The sequence below is a fragment of the Physeter macrocephalus genome, chromosome 8 (genome assembly GCF_002837175.3).
Source record: "Physeter macrocephalus isolate SW-GA chromosome 8, ASM283717v5, whole genome shotgun sequence".
Taxonomy (NCBI): Eukaryota; Metazoa; Chordata; class Mammalia; order Artiodactyla; family Physeteridae; genus Physeter; species Physeter macrocephalus.
In genome coordinates, this window is record NC_041221.1 from 144,644,597 (window position 1) to 144,666,240 (window position 21,644).

Sequence of the window (21,644 nt, forward strand, 5' to 3'; positions counted from 1 at the left end):
CACAGACAAGGCACGCTACAGAGCCACTAACGCTCAGAGGTTGGATTTGAACCGAGATCGTCAAAGCTTCAGTTCTTTCTCTGCCGTCAATCCCCCCGCAGCTGGGCCCTGGTCCTGAAGCTGAGCACTCGAAGCGCGCACACCTGCGCCGGAGCAGGACGAGCCAGCCAATGAGGAAACCGCATCCAGGAGGCGGGACGGAGAAGCTGCCAATGACAGAGCCTGCCCCCAGAGAGATGCGGCTAATGAGGGCCTCCTGCCGGAGAGGAAAGGGTGCTTGTCCAATGAGAGGCTGCGACCAGCGAGGCTGGAAGGCGGAACAGCCAGTGAGGCGCCGGGCCGGGGCGGGGAGCCCAGCGCCAACCCGCGACTCCCCGAGCCCCGGCGTGCTGCCCCAGTCGCTGCCCGCCATGGCCCACGCTGCCCGGCTCTTCGCCGCGCTGGCCACCCTCCTCGCCGCCGCCGCTACAGGCGATGCCCGGCCCAGCAAAATCGGTGCGGGAAGGACCGGGTGGGGTGCTGATCTGGGGAGGGCTGCGAGGGAAAAGGGTTGTGAGCCGGGAGCCTCTGGATGGGGGAAGGAGAAGGCAGCTGGGCGAGGGAGGGGTCCTCGGTAGAGGAGCTGGGTGGAGAAGAGCCGAGGCACTGCGACTGGGCGAGGAAGGGGACCGCAGTAGGCAAGGTGCTGATGGGGAGGGAGGCGTGGGCTTGTGTCCAGGGCTACCTGGGGCGGAAAAGAGGCTTTGGGCAGGACTGGTCACCGATCTTACCGGAAGGTCCAGGGGCACTGAGCATCTGCCGTGGATCTGGCTCTTTGCCAGGTGCCCCCAGGACAGAAATTCTGGCCTCTCTGGTTGACGTCATTCACACAGGTTTCTTGAGGGTCGTCCGTGTAGCAGGCACAGTGCTCCACAGTTCCTGTGTGGAGGAGAAGAGACTGCACAATACAAGGAAGTTAGTGCTAAGGCTGAGAAAGCACTGTGAATACAGAGGAGGGGCACTTCACCCCAGTCTTTGTGGGCTCTGGGAGGGCTTCCTAGAAGTAACATCTAAGCCAAAACCTCATGGAGGGTAGGAGGCAGTTCTAGGGGAGACAGAACCCATGGTAAGTCCTCTGGGGATAGATTTGCTGAATGACGAAGTGGGGAATTTTTAACAGCAGTCTTCTTACTTATTGCTTTCTTTTGAAATTTTCAAACATAGACCAAAGTTGAAAGAATTGTACAGTGATCACCTGTATACCCAGCACCTAGATTCTGCCGTTAAGAAACTGCTACTATATTTGCTTTATCACATACCTATCACATGTGCATTAATCCATCTTACATTTTAATGCATTTCAAAATAAATTGCAGACATCATGACATTTTGCTAAATACTTCATCATGTATATAATTGACTAGAATTCCATATTTGTTTACACTTTTTTCCTCTTAACATTTGTCATTTTAACTCTACATGAATCAAAGGTTTTCAAGTCCCTCGTATATAAAATTCCCATAGGCAGAGATGCTGGGCTTCTGGTGTGAAGGAGAAGGAGTCCCTAATCCACTAGGCTGCCCTCTGTGCACTCTAGGTGGCAGGGAGGGATGCCCCATGGGAGAACCACAGACTTAATAGGGCCAGTGCAGTGCTAAGGTTTGGATTATCAAACCACAGCTCAGGCCATAAAGGGTTAAGACAGGCTGAAGCGTGCCAGAAATCAGTTTGGGACTGAACATTTAGGGTTTTCAGAGGAAAGAGAATCCTGAGGGCTGGAATGGCCAGAGAAGGCCTAATGAAGAAGGTGGATTTGGAGCCAGGGTTTGAAGGATGGGGAAGAATTAGGCAGGCAATGTCTTGAGATGCAGGGCCTCCCCCATCTCTTGGGAAAGGGCAGCAGAGCAGGACATTTCCCACTGACCAGTGAAGAAGGGGCAGGGCCTCCTCACAGCTCTACCATTTCTGGCAATGCAGAACTTGCTGCCTTCCTCATTCCAGCCAGCCCTACCCACCTCACCCCAGGCATCATCAAGGCAGGATACCTGGCAATGCCATGCTGCCCTGTAGCTTTCCTGATTTTCCTCAGCCCTCTGACAAGAGCCTCTGTCTGTCCTTGGTGGTTTGGACGCTACCCACAATGGGAACGAGGAGCTTCCTGTTAAGATGGCTTAACCCTCAGGCTGCTGCATGATCAACTCTGAACACCTCGGTGTGGCACTGGACCCTTTTTATTTATTTATTTTATTTATTTATTTTTGGCTGTGTTGGGTCTTCATTGCTGTGCGCGGGCTTTCTCTAGTTGCAGCGAGCGGGGGCTACTCTTTGTTGCCGCGCGCGGGCTTCTCATTGCTGTGGCTTCTCTTGTTGCGGAGCACAGGCTCTAGGCACGTGGGCTTCAGTAGTTGTGGCACACGGGCTCTAGAGCACAGGCTCAGTAGTTGTGGCGCACAGGCTTAGTTGCTCCACGGCATGTGGGATCTTCCTGGACCAGGGCTCGAACCCGTGTCCCCTGCATTGGCAGGTGTATTCTTAACCACTGCGCCACCAGGGAAGCCCACATTGTACCCTTTAAACTCCCCCATAGTTCCACATGTGACCTGCTCATGCTGTTCTCTGCAGAGAATGTGTTTCTGCTCACTGGCAAAGCCTATTGTCCTCCAGGGTCGTGATCAATGTTGCTTCACTGTGAAGCCTGGGGCCCACACCCTCAGGCAGAATTCATTGCTTCCTCAGGATTCTCTGGAATCCTGCTGTTGCACTTGGTCACACGTTGTCATTGCTAATAGTGCAGGAGTCTGTCCGCCCTCTCCCCGCCTATGCTGAGGGGGACAGGAGCTCTCCCTGTTTGATTCATCCTATGTCCAGCACATCTTACCATAGACCAGAGAGTGGGTGTCAGTTTGTGAGTGTTGAATGAGCTGACTCTCAATGAGGTGAGGTCTTCTGCTTCCCTGTAGTCCTTGGGCAGCTTCCAGGCCTTGTGATAGCAGTTTCTCTGGGGAAAAAAAAAAAAAAAAAAAGGGTAATTTGGGGCTTGGTCGAAAATGGAAGTGGTAGGGAGCACATTGGTTTACAAGGTTAAGGGCATTCTTGGAAGTGGCTTTGTAAACACTGAGAAGAAGGAAGTAGTTTGTTCTTTCAAGATGCAACAAAGAGTGAGCTCTACTGCCAGCCAGGATCTGGGGACATAGGGACCTGCCCTCAGACCTTAACAGATCATTTGAGTATAGTGTGCCATGGACTAGGCCAGGGTAAGGAGAGTGCTGTGGGACTATGCAAGAGGGACACTTGTCTTAGGCGGGTCAGGCAAGCCAGCTAAAAACTACATATAAGGGCCACAGAGGTCAGTGAGGCAAAGGGTGACAGAGCATTTCTGACAAAGGAAGCAGTGAGGACAAAGGCACAGGCATGAGAGAGCAAAGTCCCATGCTCCACAGCAAAAGAAGTCAAGACAGACAAGAAGGTGGAGTGTTGCAAGGGTGAGGCAGGGAATGGAATAAGTAAATGGAGCCCAGATCATAAAGAACCTTGTATTTTTGCCTTCTTGACAGGAACCTGTGGTCTTAGGGTCCAACATGGGTCTAGTAAGGACAAATCACACCAGCTTTATCTCATTCTCTTTTTGAGTAGGTTACAAGACTGTCAGATGAGAGGAAAGCTGTGTCTTAGATATGTGGTGGGCAAAAATTGTGGGTAGCATGGCCATGCATTTCAGTAGTCTCATAGCTGCTTTACTGTCCTCTCAGTGCTATGTAATGATTACTATCTGTTTGGTCAGTGGTTCCAAGCAGCACCTCAGAGCCCTGTCCAATGAAACGCTTTTCTCAGTGACTTGGATGAGACTATTGATGGTATATGAACCAAGTTTGCAACTAACAGGAAGGCAGGCGGCATAGTAAAGACAGTGGGTAAGACCCAAAAAGACGTCAACGAGCTGAAACTTCATAAAAGAGTTCAAACCAGAATAGATGTCCTATATGGTGATGAGTGACCCATCACAGGGTGAATTCCAGGCTCTGCAAACACAGATGTGGAAAGGACTTACGTGTCAGTTGGGAGGTTGCAATAGACCAAGGGCTGGCTGACTTCTTCAGTAAAGGGCCAGAGAGTAAATATTTTAGGCTGTGCTTACAGTCTCTGTTCCAACTATACTCAACTCTGCCTGGCATGAAAGAGCCATAGCCAGTAAGCTAAAGAAAGGGCAAGGCTGCAGTCCAATAAAACTTCAGCTTCCAAAAACAGGCATCTGTCTAGATTTGGCCCTCGGGCTGTAGTTTGCCAACCCCTGGATTAAGGAGTGGATTCCAAATACAAATCTAACCTAATGTGCCTGTCGGTGACCAGGTTTTCACCAATTCGCAGTGAAATAACAATGTAAAGAGTCTGTATAAAACTAAACTTATACTTTTAAAATAAGCATCCTGAATTTTGAGATTCTTTCCTGTTCCTTTGCTGCTAACTTGTCTTTTTCTTTATAAAATAAGGGTTATAGTAGGTGGCAGTGTTCAGGTTGACCTTTGCTGTTAACTAATAGCTTTACTAAGAACGAGTCTGCAGATTTCCTTTTTGAGATGTTAAAAGCCTATGAGATGCAAATAACTGGGAACCACCGGCCCAGGAGGCTGAGAAGGCGACCTGAGAAGGTGACCCGCAGTCTCATGCCCATGCTCTGTCTCTCCCCACTCCTGCCTCCCGGGCCTGCTGACAGCCGTGGTTGGAGCCGGAATTGGGGGCTCTGCTGTGGCCCATTTCCTCCAACAGCACTTCGGCCCCCGGGTGCAGATCGACGTGTTTGAGAAGGGGACCGTGGGCGGCCGCCTGGCCACCATCTCAGTCAACAAGCAGCACTACGAGAGCGGCGCCGCCTCCTTCCACTCCCTGAGCCTCCACATGCAGGGCTTCGTCAAGCAGCTGGGTGAGTGCGCCGTCCTGGGGCTGGTGGCAGCCATCGGGCCCTTCCCAGATTACCCTGATGGTCAAGGCTGGAAGGTCATATAGCCCAATCTCCTCGTTTTACAGATGGAGCAGCTGAGACCAGAGAGGGGAAGGAACTTGCCTGAGGTTACACAGTGAGTTAGTTGCAGAGCCGGGATTAGAACTCAGGTTTGACCTCCCCCCCAGGCCAGTTTCTTTCCCTTTCAATTTGCTGCTTCTCAGTAATCATAATCATAATGGCTTCCACATGGTGTGTGCTTGCCAAGTACCTGGCATCCTTCTAGGTGATACATAGGCATTACCTCCAATCCTCCCTACCAGCCTGCAAGATGGGTGTTGTATCCCCTCCCAAGGAAACTGAGGCTCAGAAAGCATATACACCTCGGCTAAGTCCCTGCAGCTAATAAGTGAGAGAACTGAGATTCAACCCCAGCAGCATCTATCAAAACCACAAATACGGGGCTTCCCTGGTGGCGCAGTGGTTAAGAATCCACCTGCCAATGCAGGGGACATGGGTTCGATCCCTGGTCCGGGAAGATCCCACATGCCGCGGAGCAACTAAGCCCGTGCGCCACAACTACTGAGCCTGCGCTCTAGAGCCCACGAGCCACAGCTACTGAAGCCTGCGTGCGTAGAGCCCGTGCTCCACCACAAGAGAAGCCACTGCAATGAGAAGCCCGCACACCGCAACGAAGAGTAGCCTCCACTCGCTGCAACTAGAGAAAAGCCCACGCGCCGCAACTAGAGAAGGCCCACGCACAGCAACAAAGACCCAACGCAGCCAAAAATAAATTAATTAATTAAGTTAAAAAAAAAAAAAACAAATACATATACGGTTGGATTTTCCATTTCTCAGAAGTGATCCTGTGGGTGTACCCACAGATGTTCAGAGTGGCAGGCACACAAGGTTGTTCATTACAGCATTGTAATAGCAAAAAGTTGAAAATATCCCACCTGCCCACCCCCTGGGATCTGAGATTAAACAAGGTATTGTTTAAGTACACAGCCGACTGTTCAGCAGCCAGAGTGAGGAAGTCCTGTAGGCCTAGGTATAGAACAGTCTCCAAGACACATATGTCAATAAGGTGCAGACCAGTGTATATAGTATGTGGGGGTGAGGGGAGGGATAACTCAGAGATATGTACACATTTATAAGTGTTTTTGCACAAAATATCTCTAGAAGGATGCTGAAGGAATATTCTTACTGGTTGCCTCTGGGTAGGGGAACTTCGTGGCTTTGGGACAGGAATAGGAGGGAAAGAAATAAAAACCCGTGACTTAGGGCAGCTCCTATAATCGCTCACCCTCACTTTCCACATCTTTACCTGGGGGTGCTAACACCTGTTCTGCCTCTCCCGAGGCTGTGAGAAGATGAAGTGAGATACGAAGACCCAGTGCTCTGTAAGTTGTAGAGTGCAGGCAGTTGCCAGGAGCTGTGATTCCTTCCATGTGGCCTTGGTGCCCAAGGCTGCCATCTCAGAGCAGGTGCTGTTGGCTGTCAGCCCCTGGACGGTCCAGGATGACGTCTGAATTTCCCTCACTCGTGGCTGAGTGGATCCCTGTTGGAAAAAAATGTAAAATGGTACATTAGTTTAATTTTCATTTCTTTGTTGACTAGCCAGGCCAGATATCTCCCCAGTGTATCGTATGCTGTTCTTAAACAAGCAGCACAGATGCACAAACCATAGTGTTCATATTCGCTTTAATGGAGCCGATCCATGTGCATCCTTCAGGACGGCCCCTGAATTTAAGCTTCAGGCATTGCTAGGTTCCCCCGGGGCGGGGGTTCCTCCGAAGGGGACCTGAGGGCCTCCTCCTTGTCTCCTCAGGGCTGCGGCACCGGCGCGAAGTGGGAGGGAGGAGCGCCATCTTCAACGGGGAGGACTTTGTGCTGGAGGAGACTGACTGGTACCTGCTGAACCTCTTCCGCCTCTGGTGGCACTACGGCATCAGCTTCCTGAGACTGCAGATGTGGGTGGAGGAGGTCATGGAGAAGTTCATGAGGTAGGGCTGGGTGGAGCGTGGGGAGGGCATTCTAGAAGGAGAGAGGAATAGAGGTGCCGAAGGAACCAACGTGACTGTACACCGTCCAAAAGGAAAAGGTACTTTCTTGGTGTGAGAATTCCGCCCAGGCTCCGAGCACGCCCGGCGTCGGCAAGGTGCTTGCTTAGTGCAGCGGTAGTTGGTCTCTTGCGTTGGTGGTTGGTCTCTCGCGTTGTCACACTGGCATCCTCTTTCCCTCAGCTAAACTGGTAAACAAAAGCATGGGTTGCAAACTCAGCCACCTTCAAGGGCCCACCTGGGGTATGAATAAGTGAAGCAGTTGGGTGGAAGGGAAGGCTAGGGAGTGAGGGGCCCTGAAGAGCCAGGCCCCCTTCTGAAGGGGCGGCCTCTCTCTGCTTGAGCCACTGGTGGCCATGGCAGAATGCCGTCTTCCAGTGTTTCAGAAGAAGCTGGAAATCCAGTTATATGTGAAATCTCCCAGTTTTTCAGTGTGCACAATCAATTCATCTTATAAGGCAAATGAAACATATCTGTCAGCCACAAGCAGCCTGTGGGCCACCATTTACAAACTCTTCTATCCCCCAGTCCCACCATGATCAAACAGCTTTCTTTACCACCTGTCTCCTCCTTGGGTCCTGGACCCCTTCCCATCAACTCCAAATAACGAGGACAAGTGGTCTGTTGTCACCCTGTCCACCTCTCGTAATCCACTCACTCACCAGGCTGGTACCCAGCTCTCCCCAACAGTCCTTCCTGAAGGTTCTCCCTGTTTCCTGGCCCAGATGCAGAGGCTGCAGCACTCAGTCGTGGTCTCTAGGCCTCGTTCCTGGTTTCTGGCACTTCTCTGCTCTTCCCACTCCTGTAACTACGCTTTTCATGGCACTTCTTCCTTATATTCTCCAGGTGTCCCCAAAGTCATGTCTTTACTCCTCCTTCCTCTTTCTTATATTTTTCTCTCGTCAATTTCATCTAAACCCCCAGGGCCAAGTTCTCCCTTTGGTGGGAGACAGACTCTACCTGTCGGCCCCCAGTTTCCCCTTAAGTTCCAGACCCACTAACTAATCAGTTTCTAACTGCTTTGTGGACACCCCCATCTGGGTGTCATGTCCATAACCAAACAACACGTTTACAGAGCAGCCCAAGCAGAGGCAACTTTTCAAAGGCCAGCCGTCCGAAAGTCCATCAGCAGATGGTTCCAGGCAAATGCCAGCCCCTGAGATTGGGGGAGTTGTGGGAGAACAAGCCATTAGCGAGGGGGTGAGTGGGAGGCCTGCTGGACCGAGCCAGACAACTTTGACATAAGGCAGTTGCCATCGGGTCCGATGCGGTCCTAGAAGCCACTTCAGGCAGAGCCGAAGTTGCTGGAGAGGGGATGTGTCAGTGGGGGCGGGCATAGCCCACTGCTTGGCAGTCGCAGCTGAGTGAGAAGAGGACTGTGACCTCAGGCAGGGAGTGGCTTGAGAGGTGACATGTTTGTCATTCAGCAGAGCCACGATGTGAAGCCAGGTCTGGTGGGATTCCAGAGTATTTGCCCTTCCCTCTGGGCTGTCCCTCTAAGTGAGACAGGCTGACCACAACCCGCAAATAGGCCAAAGGTACCATAACCAGCCTCCTCTCCCACCCACTGCATGGAGAGGAGGGGCAGGTCCCTGCTGGGCCCCCTCAGGTGCTGTGACCCAGCAGCAGGTGGTCAGCTGAAAGGCCTTTCTGCACAAGGGCTCTGGCTCCACTTGTTTCCCAGGATCTATAAGTACCAGGCTCACGGTTATGCCTTCTCGGGTGTGGAAGAACTGCTCTACTCGCTGGGGGAATCCGCCTTTGTCAACATGACCCAGCGCTCCGTGGCCGAGTCCCTGCTCCAGGTGGGCGTCACACAGCGCTTTATCGATGATGTCGTCTCCGCTGTCCTGCGGGCCAGCTACGGCCAGTCAGCAGCGATGCCCGCCTTTGCCGGTGAGCCTCCAGCCCTCGGCCTGCCCACCTGCCCTTCCCTGGCCCTCCCTGTAATAACCTCACATATACCCGGCTCAGTACAGTTGCCTAACCAACACTGCTCCATCTGATTCTGGCATCTATCCTCCCAGCTGTCAGGAGATGGTATTCATCCCACTTCGCAGACGGTGAAAGGGAGGCTCAGCTCTCAGGTCCTGTGTGTTTCTTCCACTCCTGTTTGGATCGGTTTCAGGAGCTGTCCCGTTGAGGCCTCTGGGCCCCTGGGTATTTATCTGCTAGAGCACCGCATCTTCCCAGCTTATTACTGGGGCAGGTGGGCACATGTACCACCCACCATCCTCCAGCACAGGCCACAAATCTGCCCAAGAGTCGTCAGGGCATGTCTTCCCTAAGGCATGATGACCATTCTGGGCCTTGAAAGATGCTGTAGGGTTTTGCTGGGATGGTGGAGGGGCAGAGAGGGGCATTCAAGGCTGAGGAGCTACACGGGCACTCACTGGCCTGCTGGGCTGTGTCCTTCTCCTCTCCCCCTCCTAACACGGAAGGCCCAGCCTCGGTCCTTTGTCCTCTTCTGCTCTCAACTACTTAGCCTCCTTTGGTGAGCTCAGCCAGTTTCAAGGCTTTAAATTGCACCCACCTGACTCCCAAATACGACCTCCAGCCCAGACCTGTCTCCAAAAATGCAGGCTCATGTGTCAGCTGCCACCCTTGTGTCTGCACTGGAAGGGCTAATGGGCGTCTCAGACTCAGCACGTCCAAACCTGAGCTTCTGATCTTTCCCCTCGAGCCTGCCCCTCCTAGCGTCTGCCCAGCCTGGCTGGTAATTACTCCTTTCCGTTGCTCAAGCCAAAACCTTGAATCATTTCTTTCTCTCATATCCTTTATGTCATATGTCAGGAAATCCCATCTGCTTTACCTTCCACATATACCCAGAATCTGACTGCTTCCTACCACCGGCCTCGTCCTTGGTCTAAGCCACCAACATCCCTCAGCAGGATTACTGCAACTCTCCTACCATGTCCCCCACCCCCTGGCCCCCCAAGCTCTATGCATCAGCCAGATGATCCTTTTAAAACAAAAGACAGATCCTGACAGGCCTGCATGTAAAACTGTAATGGCTCCTACTTTCCTTCAAGGAAAACCCAAAGTCCTTCTAGTGGCCTGCAGGGCCCTACATGGTCTAGGCCTCACCACCTCACCACTCCCTCACCCCAAACCAGCCACTCTGGCCTCCCCGCCATGTCTCCAACGTCCCAGGCGCACTCACACCTTGAGGTTTTTGTGTGGCCACCTCTCTGCGTGGAGCATTCTTCCCTGAGACACAATCATAGTAAACTCTCGCTCTCCCATGTCTTTGTGAAGATGTTGCCTTTTCATTGAAGCTGCCCCTACCCCTCCTGCCCTGCAGGTATCTTCTAGCAGACTGCTTGATCGACTTATTTGATCTCCTCCCACTAGAAGGCAGGCTTTCCAATGGGAACCTCTGTCTCCTTCGTTAACTGATGTATCCTTACCATCCTAGGCACTCAGCCCATTTTTGCTGAATAAATGAATGAAAAGGTTTATAATTAACAAGCACCTCCCATATGCCCAGGATACTATTCCTCTGGCTCTTGGCACTGCTAGCTCCTTCCCACCCTTCAGGTCCTGCCTAGTTCCACCTCAGCGAGACTACCCTGCTCACTCTGCCGTTATCTTGTATGTCTCCTTCAAGATATAATTCACATAGCACACAGTTCACCCATTTAAAGTGTAGGATTCAGTGGCTTTCAGTATATTCACAGAGTTGTGCCTCCATCACCACAATCAATTTTAGAACATTTTCACTGCCCCAAAAGAAACCCCAGACCTATAGCCATCAGTTCCCCAACATCCCCCAGCCTTCCAGCCCTAGGCAACCACGAATCTACTCTGTGTTGCTATGGATTTGCCCATTCTGGGCAGTCCGTGTAAACAGAATCATACAGTCTGTGGTCTTTTATAGTGGCTCTTGCACTGAGCCTAATGTTTTTACTTCACAACATTGTGAATTTTGTTGCAGTTATTTGTGTGTGTCGTCTCTCCGTGCCCAGGGTTGGGAGGAGTCTTGGCCTGGGAGAGAGGCCCCAGTAGGACGGTGCTGGACTCTCCAGCCCACCGCCCAGTGGTTCTGAGACCCCACTGGCCGCCCTCTCTCCCCCTTTGCCCAGGAGCCATGTCACTAGCCGGGGCCCAAGGCAGCCTGTGGTCTGTGGAGGGAGGCAACAAGCTGGTTTGTTCCGGTCTGCTGAAGCTCACCAAGGCCAACGTGATCCATGCCACGGTCACCACTGTGACCCTGCAGCAAACAGGTGAGTAGACAGAGCAGGGGCCATGTCCGCTCCATTCCTAAACAGTGAACACCTCCACCTCCTCTGTCCCTAAAGCCCTGGTTTATGACCTGCTGGGGAGTGGTTCCCAGCACTGCCGAGTGACACCAGAGGGCACTGTTGCCCCGATTCAGATGTCAGAGCCAGAAAGCAGAGACTTGCATTAATCTAGTCCCATTCATTTGACCACTGAGGACTTCGAGCCATAGCCTTGCCCACGTTCCCCCAGCTAGTCAGAGGCAGAGCCAGAGAAGGAGCTCGGGTTTCCTGACTCCAGTCCAGGGCTCGCCCTGCAGCCACACCAGCACGGAAAGACTGGGACCCAGCAGCTGGAAAGCCCAGCTGCACCCATTGAGGGTCTCGTCCCCTCAGTGCAGGGCCCCAGGTGGCAGGTAAGTAGGGAGAAGCTGAGAAAGAAGCGGGCTTTTGTGCTCTCTTCCCTCTCCTTCTAGAGGGGAAACCCTTGTACCATGTCAAGTATGAGAATGAGGTGGGCACAGGCTCTGACTACTACGACATCGTGGTCATCGCCACCCCCCTGCACCTGGACAACAGCAGTACCATCACCTTTGAAGGCTTCGACCCGCCCATTGATGTCGTCCAGGGCTCCTTCCAGCCCACCGTCGTCTCTTTGGTCCATGGCTACCTCAACTCTTCCTACTTCGGCTTCCCCGACCCTAAGCTCTTTCCCTTTGCCAGCATCCTCACCACAGACTTCCCCAGCTTCTTCTGCGCCCTGGACAACGTGTGTCCGGTCAACGTCTCGGCCAGCTTCCGGCGGAAGCAGCCTCAGGAGGCCGCCGTCTGGCGAGTCCAGTCCCCCCAGCCCCTCCTTCGCTCCCAGCTGAAGACCCTCTTTCGCTCCTACTATTCAGTGCAGGCAGCCGAGTGGCAGGCCCACCCCGTCCACGGCCCCCGCAGCACCCTCCCGCGGTTCGTGCTGCACGACCAGCTCTTCCTCCTCAACGCCCTGGAGTGGGCGGCCAGCTCCGTGGAGGTGACGGCAGTGGCTGCCAAGAACGTGGCCCTGCTGGCTTTCAACCGCTGGTACCAGGACCTAGACAAGATTGACCAGAAGGATTTGATGCACAAGGTAAAGACTGAACTGTGAGGGCTCTGGGGAGAGCTGGAAACATCCAGCCCCCGCTCAAGACGGATCCCCCCCCACCCCGCGGCGGCCAAGGTTTTACAAGCCACACTCACCCACAGAGCCCTTCTCTGACCCCTCGTGTGTGGAGCGTCTTTTCTCTCCAGTGTGGGTCCTTGTGACCAACTCTCTGCCTCTCCGTCTTAAGGATTTTCACAGTGTTGCTTCTTTTGAAGGGGGAGAGTAAGAGAGGGGGAAGGACATTCAAGCCAATGTATTCATTTATTTATTTTTTTTAAGAAGAAATAAAAATCCATCCTAAGCTGCTTCTGACTTGGTTTTCTAACTAAGAGACAGTGATAACTATGGGAGAGAACTCTGAATCCAATTTTCTTATTGTTTTCCCCTGCCTACTCCCAACGTGTACCTGAGGCGACACCTACAATGAAACATATGTAACCAGATGGTTACAAATAGAGGGAAGATGAGAAAACGTGAGACAGGATTAAAGCTCCTACTTACTGTAGGCTTGCTAGATACAAGGTACCTAGTTAAGAACTTAACAGACACCATCCAAGCCTCTAGACAACACTGCATATTGGAGGAGATGACTGTGGTAGGATACAAGGAAGAAACGGTTACCCCAGCAGAGCTGGCAGTATAGCTCCGAGCTTCCTGGTAACCAGTGGAAAAAAGGGAAACATACCAGGCCAAAGGAAGAGGAAAGCTTTTCCTTGGCACCTGGAAGAAGTGACCATTCTGTCCCTTAAGCAAGAGTTGAGGTGTAATACCGTGGATCTGCCTTATGAGAAAACAAGTTCCCAGCTGGTGGAGGGCAGTCCTGCCTCACCCCCAAGCACTCACCCCAGAAGAGGAAGGGGAGAAAAGAAGGTGCTGAGATGGAGTTCTTCGGAGGTTGGATGCCCAAGTCGCATCCAGACCTGCTAAATCTGGCTTGGGGGAGGGCCCAGATCCCCAGGATGACACAACACTGCCAAAGGACATTGACATTGTGAATTTCCAACAGGAATAGCCCCAGCGGGCATCCAGCTAACCTCCCTCTTTTGGTAGAGATGGAGATAAAAAGTCCAAAGTGAGGAAAGAATTTGCCCAGAGTCTCTGGATGAGTTCATAGAACGGAGCTTAAATCTTGAATGTCTCCTTAAAAATTAATTGAATTCAGTATGGGGCAAAATACCCTTCAAGGAGGCAGAGGCCCAAACTGCCTCTGAAGTTGTTTTTACTAGGCGGAAGTGATGGTAGTAAAAGAGATGGTGCCTTTGAAGTGCAAGTAGCGTGCACTCATTGGTCATAGGAAATATGAGGCTGACACATCGGTAAGAATGCTTTTGGTTGCAGTAGTAGAAAACGAAGTTCAAACTAGCTTAAGCGATAAAAGGGTCTTATTGGTTATCATAAAACTCCAAGCACAGGGCAGGCATCGAGCACTGTGGAATGCCAGCGTGGCCTTCACTTCTCTAATGGTCAGAGATGGCTGCCAATAGCCCCCAGGGCCAGAGGGTCTTCTCCCACGGCCCCTGAAGCAAAGTCTGGGCTCTGGGCCAACTTGGGCCCCTACTGAACCAATTCCTGTGGCCAAGTGAATGCCACATGCTGATTGGCTTAGGATACAGCTACTGCACCAGTACCTGGGACACAGGCGATAAGATTAAACTGATTGGCTTAGAACAGTCAAGTCCCACCCCTGGGGCAGAGGTGGTCTCCAAACTCCAAGATCAGAGGGGTGGAAAGGGTGTTGGGGAGAGGTACACTGACAACCAGATTCAGGAGGGGGCTGTGCCCTCCCCTTCCTCTCAGGTCCAATGAAATCAGTATGTAATGACCTCTTACAGTATGTCATGGCCTGTGTTTGAAATCAGGGTGCTATGGGCTGTCATGGGGTAACCAATGATCGCTGGTATTGGTCCAGAGGACCAAGGCCAGTACCAGACTTGTCCCTAATAACCACCCATCCCTCGCATCCCTCAGGATGTGTGCACAGAAGAGGCAAACCAGGGCAGACACACTTGATCCTCAGCCTGACTGCAGTGGAGCTGGCTGGTCCTTCAGAAACTTCCTTTATCTGGGTAGGCAGGCCTGAACAGCTCAGACCAAAAGCAGGCCAAAATGCCTACGCTGCCTGCTTCTGCAAGCCCAAACCTGAGAGCTGGGTCCCACCACCTCTCTGCCTACAAGGAAAGGCCAGAAATTCCTGAAGGCAGCAAAAGGGAGCGTGGGGACCAGCAGGAAGCCTTGGCCCCAGGGCCACCCTGGCCTTCTCAGGCCAGGAGGGAAGCCCCCAAGGGCCCACAGCTCTCTGGGAGAAGACAGAGCATTTGCAAAGACAGAGAGAGCCCTATAATCTGCCAAACAAAACAGGAAAGAGACCACACCACCTCAGTAGTCCCGTGTGCAACGCAGTAGACTTTTAATGCTTCACCCCTAGACTCCACCCCTAGAGCAGGTGACCCAAGCAAAATTTCAGCACTCTGTGGGGAGGAGGGCTGTGGAGGGTAGAGTTTGAGGTGGGTGAGGAATAGTGAGAGAGAGAGAGGAATGCCTTGCTCCTGACCCACCTTTGAAGGAGCCACAGGGGAAGCTAAGGGCAGAGCGTGGGCTCCCTCTAGAGGCTTCTGTGCACGTATGCATTCATTCATTCACCAAGCCCTGCAACCCCTATTTTGCACCAGGCACTTGCTAGGTGTTGGACATGCAACGCTGAAGGAGTTAAATGAGGCCTCTGTTCTCACGGAGTGGGAGGTTCTCACCAGACAGTGGAAAACATGAAACCCACTTAGAGCAAATGAGGTTCTGGGGTAGTGTAGACCTGCCTCTCCAAAGGCCCTGAACCCCCTGCTGCTGCCTTTAAACCACGGAACTGGGAAGGGCCAGCTGCCAGCCCAAGCTCACTAGGCCAAGCTCCTAAGTCACAGAATAGTAAAACCAGAAAAGACACTGGAGATCCCTAAATCCCACCTGCTCGTTTCACAGATGAGAAAACTGAAGCCCAGAAAGAGGAAAAGGCAACATCCGTATAAAACTAACTGGCATGTGTTGAGCATCTCTGTGTGTCTGATGCTCTGGTAGGAGGAGGACAGCCAGAACCAGCCAGACGAGGAGTTTCCCCACCCAATCCCTATGCCCTGGGCACCCGGGGGGCTCCCAGGCCCTTACCCCACAAAAAGGCCTTGGAGGCCATGGGTCCCTTGTGTGCAGCTGAAGTCTTAAGGCCTGGAGAGCAGGCTGCAGGGGCTTCAGAGAAGAGCAACCCCCCAGGGAGGAGAAGCGGCTGCTGAAGGCATCCGCACGCGCTGGCACATGAAGTCTATTTTCCATGTGTCTGGAACCAGGCCGAAGCTTCCTGGGGTAATTTTAACCAGTATCCACTCTAGAACAATACCAAAAAAGGTAAGTTACTTGCCAGCCCAGACAGGCACATACCTAACCACTGCCCTTTCATGAATTAGACCCTGAAAACATTCAGAACTAAAGCTGCTTCAGGCACTGAAGTTAGAGCAGCCAAGCAAAGTATTCCTATGCGGGCTGTTGGCCCTCTTATTGAAATTAACTGTAAAGTGCCAGCTATTCTTACCCTCAGAAAATAGCCTGAGCCCCTCAGCTGTCTTCGGAGAGGGAAGGTATTTTTAGCCCCTAGAGCAGCTGACTTAGGATTTGCTGCAGGAGCTAGGAGGGCAGGGGAGGATTGAATTGCAAGGGGCTAATGGGAGAGGGGGTTGGAATTAGCATCCAGGGGTCAGGAGCCAGCAGGGGCTTTAGGGCAAGTCAGTCCACGCTGCCTTTTTGATCAGCAAAGGGTCTTGGTATAAAAGCCAGTAGTTCTCAAAGCGGGGTCCCCATTCCAGCAGCAGCAGCATCTCCTGGGAACCACTGTGTTAGAAAGGCGAAGTCTCAGCCCCTGCCTCAAGCCTACTGACTCAGAACCTCTGTGCGTGGGACCCAGCAATCTGTATTTAAACAAGCCCTTCGGGGGATTCCAGTGCTAGCTATAGTTTGAGAACCAGTGATACAGCAAACCATCTAACCAGATCCCCTTGTGGATAAGGCTGGATGAAAGAATGATCTTCATTAATGTTCTCAACTCTTGAGTGTTTGTTCAAAGCCAGGAGTCTCCAGCCCAGAAAGACATACCCACATGAAAATTTAGGTGCTCACTGGCCCAGGTTAAAAACTCCTGCTCTTTGGCAACCTGGAGGCTCTTCTCTGGATCTAAGTCTGACATGCAGAGAATCTGAGTTGAAAGAGACTATATACATCATCGACTCTACCCAAAGGAGGGATCTGCTCCACAATACTCTTGAGAGGCTCAGCCTTAGCTGGACCCTTCCAGAGACAGGGAGCTCACTGCTTCTAAAGGGGGCCTCTTTGCAATGGCCCTTGACTTATCTGGGGAGAATCAACTCTTGTTCATTCCTAGATAGGTTTATACCAACCAAGCTCCAATAACGTGGCTGAAATATTGGCTTATAAACCCAAATTAAAGAAAGAAACTGTCCTAAATGGTAGACATGAATGCAATATTTTTGTAATAACCCATTTCAGTGCTGGAGAACACCGGGTAATGGAAAAATCCTCCTTCACATTGATCGAAATCTACCTCCCACCCGGTTTTGGCTTCAGAGCCACAAGGAGCAAACCCAAAGTCTTGCTTTCCAAAAGACAGCCTTTACTTTTCATTGCCTTGCTCGGCACGGGGGTGCAGGGAGGGCTGTCTCAGAAGATGCAGGTGCAGCCCACGGCGATGGTCTCCATGACTGCGCGCTGGCGGCAGGGCCCGGTGCGTGGCGGCAGCGGGCAGAGGCGACGACGCACAGGCACCTGGCTGAACACAGGCACGCTCACCATGCTGCGGTCCTCCTGCATGGTGAAGGGGTTCACGCAGCCCAGACATAGGCACCGCGCCTCTGGCAGGTCTGCAGGAATGCGGCTAGGGTCATGGTTGATGCTGCGGGAAGGCAGGAGAGAGCACAGGGCAGAAGTAAGGTTGTGGGAGAGACAAATTGGTGCCCACCCCCGATGCCCCTGCCTTTCCTAACCCAGGTTTTGATTGCACAGCAAGACCGTGCCGTGCTGGAGGAAAGGCAGTGGGCTTGTGGACCTGCAGCATCAGCATGCCCTGGGAGCTTGTTAGAAATGCAGAATCTCTCCCTACCCCAGACCTCCTGAATCAGAACCTCCATACTCATAAGATCCCCTAGAAAGTCATGGGCACTGTAAAGTAGAAGCCCAGCTTCGGAGGATCTTTATGGACACTTCCAGTTGGCACATTCCAGGTATGGGAGCCACTGGCAACACGTGGCTGTTTGAGCTTAAAATAATCAAAATTAGCTCCCCAGTCACACTAGCCACATTCCAAGTGCTCAGTAGTCACATGAGGCTAGTGGCTACCATATTGGACTTTACACTATCACAGAAAGCTCTATTGAACATGCTCTTCTAGAGTCTCAGGACGTAAGTTGTGTGGCTAAAAATCTTTGGCCTGGGTTCATGAGTGAGGACCCTTCAGGATCAGTCCTTTTCTTCATTATTTATTCTCCACATATACACACGGCCCCTTCTGTGTGCCCAGGTGGTGTGCTGGGAAGTGGAGCTACAACCAAGTTGAGACACCACTCCTGTCCCCTAGGGGCAGCAGGTCTTGATTCCCAAGCCCAGCTGTGTATCCTAACCATGTGGAGATGTAGATAATGCCACTTGCTGGGCCTCATCCCTGGAGATTTTGATTGAATGGGGCATGAGAATCCTTAGATGATTCTGATGCAGGCACTGGGATGGTCCCAGTCTAGCGTGAGAGACAGATGTGCACACAGCCAACTCAGTACTGCCTGGAAGTGCTGTAACTAGAGGTGTGTACAAGGCACTCGGAGCTGGAGGACGTGACATTTGGGGAAGGCCTTGCAGGCCCTTCACTGGAGACTTGGAGAACACAACGGCAGTGCCGTGTATGGATATCTCATTTAATAACAAGCCTATGAAGTAGATATTATTATCACCTCCACTTATAGTTGAGGAATCTGAGGCTCAGAGAGGCTAAGCAACTTGCCCAAAGCCACACAGGCAGTAAAAGGCAGAGCCAGGATGCAAACCCAGGCCTCCAAATCCAAGGTCTTAGCTCTTACAATGACAGGGAGAGTGGGCAAGGCATCCCCTCCAGCCCCCAACACACAGCTTACCCACTGCTGCCCAGTCTGGCCTACCTGTAGCCCCAGGGCGACAGGCTCCTCTTGTTGGACAGCCACAGCTGCAGGTTGACCTCACACTTCCTCTTGGCCGGCTCGGAGCTGTTCCTCAGCTGGGCCACCATCTCCCCCAGGTTCCTCTCATATTCCTCCATGCGGGCATATGGCTTTGCCCGGGACACGAGGTCCAGCGGCAGCTGGTGAGGCCCAGGGGCCAGGGTCCCAGGCCGCCCTTGCCCCTTCCTCTTGCCTTTGGGGTTCCTGGGCTGGCCCAGCCCCAGGAAGATGGAGATGGTGAGAAGGAATAGCTGGGGAGGAAGGCCACAGGTCAAAGGTGGGAGAGCCAGGTCTCCCTCTGGGCTAAGATTTGGGGCCCAAGGAAGGGGGAAGGAAGAGGCAAGGCCTCTAGCGGGGCCACCCTCACCTGTCATGCCCTGGCCTGGTCCCACCAGCCCACCACATGTGTACGGATGCATGTATGCACCACGCTCATCGCTTAAGTCCTGATGCACCTCTTAAGAATCTCCCCAGCCATCCACTTCACTATCTGTACCACCAGCCTCCCCTTCTTGGACAGCTCAACCAGCCTCCTACCCGGTACCCCACATCCTCCCCTGGCTCCTTCCAATCAATTCTCCACACCCTGGCCAAGGATGGGTGTTTGAAATGCAAACCTATTAACATCACCTGCCCAGGCCAGCCCTCTGCTGAGTTCTCCTCCCTCAGATCACTCCTGGCTGCGTCTCACACCCGTGCTTCAGCCTCGGGCCTTCTCGCAAACCTTCCTCTCCCCGTGCTCCTTTCTGCACAAGGACCTCGCACAGGCTGTTCCCTGCAGAGTCCTGCCTCTCACCCCTCAGGTCTTGGCTCCAGTGCCACTTCCTTAGGGAGGCCTCTGTGGACCTTCTTGGGCTCTCAACACCTGATGCCTCTTACGTGACTGCAGTCTTATGGTGCACACGTGTGATTCTTTTATACGTTGGGCCCACACCTAGCACAGGCTCCGTGAGGGCCAGCATCGTATCCCTTTCCACACACTGCCTTGTGCCCTGTGTCTGCACAGTACCGGGCACTTAGGTATTCAGTAAACATTTGCTGAGCGAATGAATGCCTGTCACCATCCCTGCCCATCTGTCGCTTACAGTCTGGCAAGGAAAACAGACGGCGAACAAGAAAACGTGCACCTAAGCCTCGCTAGCAACAGTGTGTGGATGGGACCACAAAGCGTGTGGTTAGAGAAGAGCAGGGCCACCCGCTTAGCCTTGTGGCAGTGGGGTGGTCTTGCAAAGACTTTCTGGGGAGGGGGCATGTCTGGTGAGGTTTGAAGGATAAGACAGAGGCAGATACGGGTAGAGGGAGAGCCTAAAAATTGTACGGGGTGGGGGAAGGAAAGTGTGAAACGGAGTTTCAGTTGGTTAAGAGCTTTGCTGAAAGGAGGCTGAAAAAGAGAGGCTGGGAGATGCAGCTGGGGAGGTGGGCAGGTCATGGCCAAGGATCCTTGTTGGCCTCCATGACAGCTTTGCTCCCCTCGTCCACACCCCGACCCTCTGCCTGCCTGACCCCTTGTCCACCCTCACCCGACGCCATCCACATCTGGGAGCATCAGGAAAGCCTCTCACTCACCCGGGAGAGGACCTGGGAGCCCAGCAGAACACAGACTCCTCAGGAAGCCGGGAGAGAAGGGCCAGGACTTGGGTGGGGGCCAGGGCTGGTCAGAAGGGAGGACCCTCTAGGGGGAATTTCATCTCCTTGTTGAATCTAGCCAGGCTCCCACCTGCCCTGTATCCCTCACCCTACTACCCACACGGCCCGTGCCAATCTACCCAGCTGGTCTTGACCCTTAGAAACAAGTTCCGGCAGAGCCCCTCTCGGCAGAACCATTTCTTGGCACAAAATCCATGACAGATTCAAGTGGCTGAATTCTTCCATTTTGGTCCTAGATTCTGCTGCAGAAAAATGTCTGCATCTCCCTAACTATAGGCTTTCTCATCGGAGCTTCTCACATGGCGTTCTTAAACTCTGGCTCTCCCTTTATAGGTGGGAAACAGAGAAACAGAAGGACTTGCCCAGGGTCACACAGCCTGGATCTCAGGACCCAGAGACTCTTTGGAAAAAACCCCGATAATGGAGATGGCCAAGATCTCCCCAGATGCCTTTGGCCTAAAAGGGCTTCAGTGTCACGGGGCTGAGCCCGGCTCAGGAGCCGAGCTACTGGCCATGGCTGCAGCCTCTGAGACCCGTCTCTGTTTCCTTCGTGTCCTGGGGGAGAGGACAGAGGGAGAACTCACCTCTGCAGATTCCAAGCCAAACAGAGGCTGCTATTAATCAATAGAGAAGAAGTAACGAAACATTCAGGCCCTAAAAAGGGATGGGGGTGGAGTGGGGAATCGTCACGTACCAGGTTGTGTGACCAGTCCATCCTGCGAGCCAGGCGATCGGCCTGCAGCTGCCACCCGCCTGGAACCCCAGATGCCTCCGCCAGGAGAATGGCAGCAACAGGACGGCGCGAAGCAATTATAGCTCGTCGGGGGGCTGCCCGGGGGAGTGGGTGGGTGGGCTCGTCATCGCCTGGGAGCCTTGGGCCCCCAGCTGGCTGGGCCTGGCGCAGTGGCAGGCGGTGAGGGGCGTGGGGGCAGGCCAGGAGCTGGGCCGAGGTGCCCAGGGGCTGTTGACTGAGGGACAATGCCCTGTGTGTCTGATGGGGCTCTGGCGGGTGGCACCTCCGCCTGTGGCCTGCGGCCGGCCGCCCAGCCAGCACCCACAGGGCCGCCTGAGACAATCGGCTTCGTTAGTTTGGGGGATGGCAAGGGGGCAAGGGTGGAGGGACAGACTGTCCGTTGGTCAGGAGATCAAATGTTCTCAGAGAGAGCTAGCCAGGAGTGGGACACAGGCCCCATCTCCCAGGGAAACGGCGTCAGGCACTCCGGCCTCAGCCAGCCTCAGGTGAGCTCCGTGGCCCCCAGTACACTGGTAGTTCACAGGAGGGGCAACTGAGGCCAGAGTGAAGAAGGGACTTGTCTAGGATTATACAGTGAGTGAGAGATGACAGAGCTGGGGTTCGTATCTTGTCCCCATGTGGGGCTTTATCCACCACCCCACTCTGTTTTTCTTGGCATATTTTCTGCACAATTCTGGCCT

General features: G+C 53.1%; 2 protein-coding genes across 4 annotated transcripts; one reads left to right on the forward strand and one right to left on the reverse strand.

Moving 5' to 3' along the window:
- Positions 1-340: 340 nt before the first annotated feature.
- PCYOX1L (prenylcysteine oxidase 1 like) lies at positions 341-12,633 on the forward strand. 2 transcript variants are annotated; one of them, XM_007130669.4, is made up of 6 exons: positions 341-495; positions 4,691-4,897; positions 6,747-6,921; positions 8,663-8,874; positions 11,064-11,204; positions 11,675-12,633. In XM_007130669.4, exons 1-6 carry the CDS (start codon positions 411-413, stop codon positions 12,331-12,333), a joined length of 1,479 nt encoding a protein of 492 aa, XP_007130731.1. In that variant the 5' UTR covers positions 341-410; the 3' UTR covers positions 12,334-12,633. The 2 variants fall into 2 exon arrangements, with proteins under 2 accessions (XP_007130731.1, XP_054942816.1); XM_055086841.1 differs by having other exon boundaries at positions 408-495; positions 4,744-4,897.
- A 4,281-nt stretch (positions 12,634-16,914) lies between these two features.
- Positions 16,915-20,977, reverse strand: IL17B (interleukin 17B). Of its 2 annotated transcripts, XM_007130668.2 has the most exons (3): positions 20,905-20,977; positions 18,525-18,814; positions 16,915-17,272 (listed from the first exon to the last, which is right to left on the reverse strand). In XM_007130668.2, exons 1-3 carry the CDS (start codon positions 20,923-20,925, stop codon positions 17,041-17,043), a joined length of 543 nt encoding a protein of 180 aa, XP_007130730.2. In that variant the 5' UTR covers positions 20,926-20,977; the 3' UTR covers positions 16,915-17,040. The 2 variants fall into 2 exon arrangements, with proteins under 2 accessions (XP_007130730.2, XP_023981782.1); XM_024126014.3 differs by lacking the exon at positions 20,905-20,977 and having other exon boundaries at positions 17,025-17,272; positions 18,525-19,371.
- Positions 20,978-21,644: the final 667 nt, after the last annotated feature.

Coding starts and splice junctions, on each gene's coding strand:
- PCYOX1L (XM_007130669.4), top strand. CDS start 411: ATGGCCCACGCTGCCCGGCTCTTCGCCGCGCTGGCCACCCTCCTCGCC. Junction 4,898..6,746: donor GGGCTTCGTCAAGCAGCTGG/GTGAGTGCGCCG, acceptor TTGTCTCCTCAG/GGCTGCGGCACCGGCGCGAA. Junction 8,875..11,063: donor AGCGATGCCCGCCTTTGCCG/GTGAGCCTCCAG, acceptor CCCTTTGCCCAG/GAGCCATGTCACTAGCCGGG.
- IL17B (XM_024126014.3), bottom strand. CDS start 18,982: ATGCATCCGTACACATGTGGTGGGCTGGTGGGACCAGGCCAGGGCATG. Junction 17,273..18,524: donor CTGTCGCCCTGGGGCTACAG/GTAGGCCAGACT, acceptor GCCTTCCCGCAG/CATCAACCATGACCCTAGCC.